The sequence below is a fragment of the Fistularia commersonii genome, chromosome 25, assembly GCF_037954325.1.
Source record: "Fistularia commersonii isolate RoL2024-O1a breed Wild chromosome 25, RoL_Fcom_v1.0, whole genome shotgun sequence".
NCBI classification, from domain to species: domain Eukaryota; kingdom Metazoa; phylum Chordata; class Actinopteri; order Syngnathiformes; family Fistulariidae; genus Fistularia; species Fistularia commersonii.
Genome location: NC_141308.1, coordinates 8,802,277 through 8,809,756, shown reverse-complemented (window position 1 = coordinate 8,809,756; position 7,480 = coordinate 8,802,277). Strand labels below are relative to the sequence as shown.

Here is a 7,480-nt window from a genome sequence, read left to right as displayed (position 1 = left end):
TTAAAACAGAGAGCACACTCGAGCTGTAGCTCTGACATTCTTCCCTCTCGCTACGAGGAGGATACATTTCGTCCCCTCTGGGGACTCTGCGGTTGCCTGGAGGTACAATTCAGCAACATGAGTACTGGGGCCCCCTAGTGGTGGCAGAGCTCTCTGAAGGGAAACGGTTGACTTCAAGGGTTCGCCCCCTACGGTCTTATCTGTCTTTCAGCTGCTCTCTCCTACCCATATTCACAACAGACCCTTTGAAATTTCTTGGCGCACACATCAATAACACACTCAAAAGGAATATCAACACAGACCACATCACCAAAAGACCCATCAAAGTTTGTTTTTCCCGAGCTCTGGAGAAAAAAAAAAATCAACGTCAGGCAAAATCATCTCGGTCAGGTTTACAGAACCATCATAGAAACAATATTCAGAATCCGTAATTGCTTTGGAGCTGAAGGCTTGGACGGTCACTCGGTCAAACATCTACAGAAAAGTAGCTGGTGAAGAACCTCCCTCGAATCGATCCAATCATTATGTCACAAATGCTCCGTCGAAGCAGCACGAATCACCACCGACTCGTAAACATAAACCGATCCAGCTAAATCCCTCTAGGAGGCGCTACAGATACCATCTATCGAATCATTCCCTTTCTAACTTCCCATGGCCGACCCCCACCGACATGAAGATGATGAACTCTCTGCACCGCCCGCAAAACTTCATACTCCGATTGTCTTTTTGGCGCATTGATAAGGTATTGTTTGTCTTGCATCCGTGTGCTTTGTCTGGCATCATGTGACACCGCAGTTCCAGCGACGCTTGTTCGTGCTCTCGGTGATGAATGGCTCGTCCCTTCCTTGTAAAAGAAAAAAAAAAAAAAAAAAAAAAACGATGCCAACCTCTAATTTTCGATTAGGTGATCGCAAACACATCAATTACCACACGAACAATTCTTTGCACGCACCACTCAACATTAGTTTGGACAAAAGCAAGGCTGTAATTTAATATCCCCATGACACGGGCCTAAATAGCAAAAGTGCATTTATTGGCCGCCAGCTCCAGGCCACCACTCTGCGTAACAACAGATGTACATCAATCAGCAATGTGTTGCTGTTTATTACTTCCTGCAGAGTAATCAGTGGATTCTTTACGCCCCGTCTGAAAACATCCATCTTCGCCACCTCATCCCTTCCTCTGTTGTGTTAGTATATTTATGGCGGCTTACATGGCTATAAATCATATGCAAAGGTGTATCTTGGAAATACATGTTTTGTAAATGGCGTGCCTTTTGACAGAGTATCAACCGAGAACCGCCCGCTCGCTAAAAGGCCCCTTTTCTTTTTCTGCACTGTAGACGAGGCACTCTGACTCAGAGCACCGAGCGATACTTCATTCTCTTGGTTCTAATAATATCTGTATTTACACACCACTTATCAAAAACTACTTGAAGTTAAAAAAAAAACCATACATGAAAACACTGCCGCTGAAGTGCTAAACAAGGGACAAAATTAAAAATGTCACACGAATTTAATAAAAACTGGATTTAGATAAAAACAGAAACGGCAGTGTGATAAAAGTAAGCTTTGATTTAAAAAAAAAAAATAATAAAGATCCCCCTTCAGCCTACAGTATATCCTCAGGCAGGGTGTACTCGAGCCTTGGGATTCTCATTTCAGAAGCTCCGTCCCCCCTTTCGTCTCCGGCTGAATAAGAGGAGCAGATAACGAGGCACGGCAGAAGATCTTAATGTACAAGAAGTGTCGTACGCAGATAAAGTCCTTCGATAGACTGAGAAGTTCAACCACTGAGTTGATAAAGGACCGTTGAAATTAAGATTTAAAAGAAATGACGGGTCTGAATCCAGCGTGGAGAGGTTGAAACCAGACTGATGAGCTAAACCCATTTTTTTTCTAGTTAAAGCATTGACAGTAGCACATAAATCTAAAATTTCTGTGCATGACTGTGATTTACACAAACACAATGCGGTATCATGTTACTTACCAATGTATTACACTCAACTTTTTATTTGGTACAATAAACAGATCGTTCAAAAGGGTAAATGCCCATTATTCCGGAAAATCCGACAGCTTTAAAGTAACCAAGCTCTCCTCCCAGATTCCCATTTGCTGCTCATTTGCATCTTGTCGACGGAAACTCCGATGGTGAGGCTGACGCTGCGGTCACCATGACATCTGAACTCGGTGAAAATCTGCTCCCTGGTGCAAAACGAGGATTGACTCAGCGGTTGCATTTAACAGCATAGCTGTATGCCAATTATAAACACCATTAAAATGGAGCAGGAATTTTCAGTATTAGTTTGTTAGGAGAGCTTGCCGATGAAATATGTTACTCACAATAGAATATACACTGATATGAACTCAAATTCAAACATTGTGGACGCCTGTTTATGTGACATGGCAGGACGTACTCCCTGTAAGGAAACAAAAGTTCCTTTTACCTCAAGGACAAACACAAGACTTCTCAGGGAAAGATGATTCATCTTCACCAATAAAAATGTACTAATAATTATTGTGTTTGGCGCCTGCTGAGACACTTTTCTATATCCATATTGTTCACATGCAAAGGCTTCATTTGAGTGTGTATAAATGAAATTATTCAAATGCCACTGTGATTTCTTTTTTAATGAGCGCCTGGCTCCATTTTGAATCTCCTGCGTTGTTCCTTGCCTTCAGCATTCGTATCAAACAGTACCGACACCATGTTAATACATTCATATGTTTTTTCCAGCGGCCCATGAATAAAACAAGAAGTTTTGATTGTGTGAATAACACATAACTCACTCGTCATCTCACGCGTATCCTACGGTGTCGGAGGAGTCGGAGAGGATTTCAACTCGACGGGCTGGTCGAGATAAGGTTACGTGGAGCCGCGCCAATTTCGGCGTACGTCAAAAGCACATCATCGACATGGTGTTGATACAGCTCTGCTTTACCTGCTTTGCAAAGCTGCTCATGAGGCAGATCGTCACAAGCCCGCAGAGGGGTCATTAGCATCTCACCTGGCTTACCTGTGTTTGTTTCTATAGGAACAGATATGAGGGCGGAAAGTGTTTCGCACTCACCTTTGAGCCTTGGTAAACAACAAGGTGCTCCCCTGCGATTAAGGCTGCAGCGCGGTCCACTCGGCCAGTCACTATACCGCCTCAGATGTTCAGCTTTGACAGGAGGACATTTGACTTTCAGATCGAGAGGAGCTTGTTAGGTGGATATTTGGTGCCGAGTGGCGGCTGAGAATCGGCGTGGGCATGTTCTCGGCTTCTCCCCAGAGGTCATTCAACATCCCAATTAACATCAACCTGCAGGGTCCTCGCAGGCGGCAGACGCGGTAAGGGGATGATCAACTTGGTCAGGTATCGAGGTTTTCAGTCCGTACAGTCGGGAGTTCATTACGAAAGAAAAGAGAGAAGTTTCACAAAAGCGGAAAGTTGCACGAAGTTTATCGCATGATTTCCGGCCGGCCACGGTCAAATATGAAAGTCCGTATAGCGATTGGACAGAAAGGTCAGAAAAGTTTCGTTTCAATGATATGTATTACTTAACTTCCGAGAAGCACACTGTGGAACTGAGAAAATATCCCCGGTGAGGCGATGGCGGCATGTTTTCGAAAGACATCAGGGTTTTTTTTTCAGGCTTGGAAAACTTAACGAAACATTCTTGTCTTGAGTGCTGGATAGACTGGCCTTGGCCTGCTGCTTTACATTTCCCCCTCGAGCTTGGCTGCGGTATGAATTTGAAAACATATTTTGGTTTTGAAAGGCCTTTTGACTGCAAAGATAAATTAATAGACTTAATTCCAGCTGGAACAGTATTGCTGTATTTAACCATATTACTGTGCAATCTGTGCAACTTTAGAAATGAAGATCTCAGTAGTCTTGTACAGGATATTTTCTCATGAAGCCTGTAAAGCAAAGGAAATTAATGAAATGTAGTAAATTACTTCTCGGGTAATGAGTATTGATGAGGCACTGGCACTTGTACTGCGTGGCGTTTTTTTTTTTTTTGTTTTCTTTTATGGGTGTGTGTTTATGAGAAACACAGAGAGATTGCCAACATGGTGGAAGTGCAAGAGCAAGAGTGGAGCAGCGGCGGGGACTCGCGCGGAAGCCAGCGAGCTCGAACCCAAGTGCTGGTCTCCAGCGTGGGGGAGGACAGAGCCATCCTGCTGGGCTTCGGCATGATGGCCTTCTCCGTGCTCATGGTCTTTGTGGTCGGCATCATTCTGGTCAAACCTTACGTCAACAGGTACGGCCTGACTCCGCAACAAGACAAAGAGGGCCGGCTATGGAGCTGATAAATGTGGAGAGGAGATGTCAGCGTGCGTTTGCTCGCTCGTGATTCAAGCAGTCTGAATCCAATGAGGTAGCAGAAGTAACATTTTATTTGGGCGCGAAAAGTAATCGCTTTTTCGTGGCTTATCAAACCGTATCATCCGACTCTCTGTTGATCTACTAATAAAGTAATAAATTTCAGAGAAAAGTAATTTTATGGTTTACACTTTACATATTTACTATAGCTATAGAGGCGTCTTTCTGGCTCAACCACCACCAACAAGTTCGCCAGTGAAGCTGGAATTAATAAATCAAAGTCAAACAAGGTGGGAGGAGGAGCCCCCACGTTTGGCAATAAAATGTGGCGAATTCGGCAAAAGCCAAAATGAATAATATTGAAAAACAAATGTCATAACAAGGAAAAAACATTACTGTACTTTTTTTATAAATTATGTGTGTGTTTTTGTGTGTGTGTGGGGTGGGGGGGGGGCAAAAGTTAATTCAGGGTATTTTTCTTAAGGTGTCAATCAAAGGCCCCCGAAAAGGATCATGAAAGACAGACAGAGGCGCTGTGAATGGACACAAATAAATCATGCCACTTACAAGAAAAAAAATCAGGACTTTATCAAAGATTCTGGAGAAAAAAAATCAATTACTTTTTGCTGTCAGACAAAAATCAGTTGCTCTTTTTTGTTGTTTTTACAACTGTATTATCTAGTATTCATTTAAGTCCTTCATTTGAATTGAGCATATGATAATGATTTCCCTTTTTTCTGTGCAAATTCACTTTTTATAGCTATCTCCCCGAGAGCGAGCCATAGGCAGATCCGCCTCTATTTAATCAAGAGAAAACTGCAAACTAATAAAAAGGGGATCATCTAAAAAAAAGGAAATATCAGCAGGGCATATTACGGAGGAAGACTTACAAGGCTAGGACACCTATAAATTAAGTGCCGGGACCGGAAAAGGTTGTGTGTCCCCTTGTTTGGAGACTTCTCTTTACATATTCCAAAGACGTCTTTTTATCTTGAAGAAACACTGAGCAAGATCCGACGGGGCACGAGCGGCCATCTTCCTCGATCAGCCGGGTTGAGAGGAAGACACAGCTCGCTCTCCATGGCGGAACGCATAATGATAACATAATTTTGAATTATCTTTAATCCGGCGTGAATAACTATAAAAGAACATTCCTCCCTCGTAGCAATAATCTAATAAGACGAAATGCGTGTCTCTCCGTTGTGTGTTCCAGTAAGTGGGAAGAAGAGGGCAGCTGTGTGCTGCTGCACACCGAGATCCTGGACGAGTGGGTGGACTGCAGAGGTGTGAGCGCCGTGCCGTGCCTCAGGGTGACCGTTAATCTCACAACCTCCAATCAGAAGGCTTTTCTCCACTTTGACGAGGAGTCGGTTCTTCTAACGCCCGGGGTAAGGATTTACGGAGGAAAATTCCAGGTACATTTAAGACCTTTAAGGCTGTGAGGTTTTTACCTTTGGGTTTGAATCTATTTCACACCGGCTCGTGAGCGTTTAGCGTAGAATGCCAGGGCAGCAGCCCTCTTAGAGCAGACAAAAAAACCTAAACGCCTCCCGTGAATAAATGACACGGATGACTGCCGAGCGTGGCGGCGTACGTCTAACTTCTGCTCCATGAGACTCTTCCCGACCTAAATTTCATATTGTAATCAAATCAGTGCGCCCCTACACCTGTGAGAATAATAAAATGCAAAAACCTTCCTTGATATACTCATCGGATGCAAAAAGAGATTGATTTGTGTACTTTGGAGATCTTGTAAACAAGAAAGCAGGCTATGTCAGAAGACGCTCTTCCCGCAGAACCAGGAGAAGAGGAGAATTAATAGAAGAGGGGATTAATAGATTTCATTCGTTGATGGACAAAAAAAGAAGTTAAAGAATCTTGCAGCTCTTCTCTCTGATTGCAATCAGGGAATTTAGCAAGTGGGCCAATTGAAAGTAATTGCACTTGATTTATATCGTCACTTTTTTTTTTTTTTTTTTTTAGTGCTTCTACGTACCAAAATGTCAGATGGACCAAACTGATCTTCAAGATGAAATGCAGAAAGTAAAAAAGGCGTTGGACTCCAAGATGGGGAGCGCCTCATCGTGCTTCGCCGACCCATCAAGGCATCCGGGGGACGTTATCCTGACCAGGAAGTATAATTTGAGAAAGACCTTGTTGGCTTTGCTGTGGCCCGGACTGATGCTGGCCGGCGGAGCTCTCCTGGTGGGCCTGGTGAAGCTGACGCAGTGGCTCGCTCATCTGTCCTCCGGCATGTGCGGCGACAGAGCGGGCGGCAAGCACACTTTGAGCTACACCCGGGGCAAACTGTATAAACTCGTCCAGAGATCTCCCACCTAAATCCGGCCCACAAGACAAAAACGTTTAAAATTGAGAACGATTCTAACTGGGGCCCCTTTTTAATGTAAATATCCACTTTCTGTTGATTATCTGGAAGCAAGCAAGCTTTTCCATTTGGAACAAGAGGTTTTCTCATGAGGTGTGTTGCGGTTCCAGTTTATTACGGGTCCCTTTTGGTATCTGGAAGATACTTTAAACATGTTAAAGAGGAGGTTGTCAAAAGGCTTCCACAGCATGATGCCTGACCTACCTGGGTCTTCTTACTGTGAAGGAGCGGCACTGCATCGCGAAATAACCTGGCACCTGTCTGAAGTCCTCACTCTCCGCTGAAACAACCTGCGTGGGATCGGCTGAAAACTGCTTCTCTCTTCCCAGAAAGGAGCGCCAAGGTGAAGGTTGGGAATTAAATATTCAGCACAACAAATCCAAACTGCGGCCAGATACCCCTGCATCCGGGAGCGCGTCTCTCTCCAAACCAGATGGATCGTTGCAGTTTTTTTGTCAGGGTTCCATGTCTGCTATCTGGGAGGTTCTGATTTTCATCTCTGCCTCTCCACACTCTCAAAATTATATCAAAAGCAGAGTAACACCCCCCTCTCCCTGCCAGTGTGTTGAGATAATGTCTATGAATATCAAAACCGGAATGGTTGACAAGAAGCAGCCCTGTTGGCGCGCAGCACCGACTGGCAACATGTTTGGCTTCCTGCTGAGCTTATATGCCCAGTGTGGACAAGCACTGTCCAACGCTGGACTCCAACTCATGACCAGATGTGTTGCAAGGAGGCCAAAACACACAATGCAGTTGTACTCATTCTTGTAATCTTCACT

At 44.2% G+C, this 7,480-nt stretch overlaps 1 protein-coding gene across 1 annotated transcript; it reads left to right on the top strand.

Annotated features, from left to right (window-relative positions):
* Positions 1-3,161: 3,161 nt before the first annotated feature.
* kcnmb3 (potassium calcium-activated channel subfamily M regulatory beta subunit 3) lies at positions 3,162-6,652 on the top strand. The gene is made up of 4 exons (XM_086173129.1): positions 3,162-3,333; positions 4,047-4,250; positions 5,526-5,700; positions 6,296-6,652. Exons 1-4 carry the CDS (start codon positions 3,254-3,256, stop codon positions 6,650-6,652), a joined length of 816 nt encoding a protein of 271 aa, XP_086029255.1. The 5' UTR covers positions 3,162-3,253.
* The last annotated feature ends 828 nt before the right edge of the window (positions 6,653-7,480 follow it).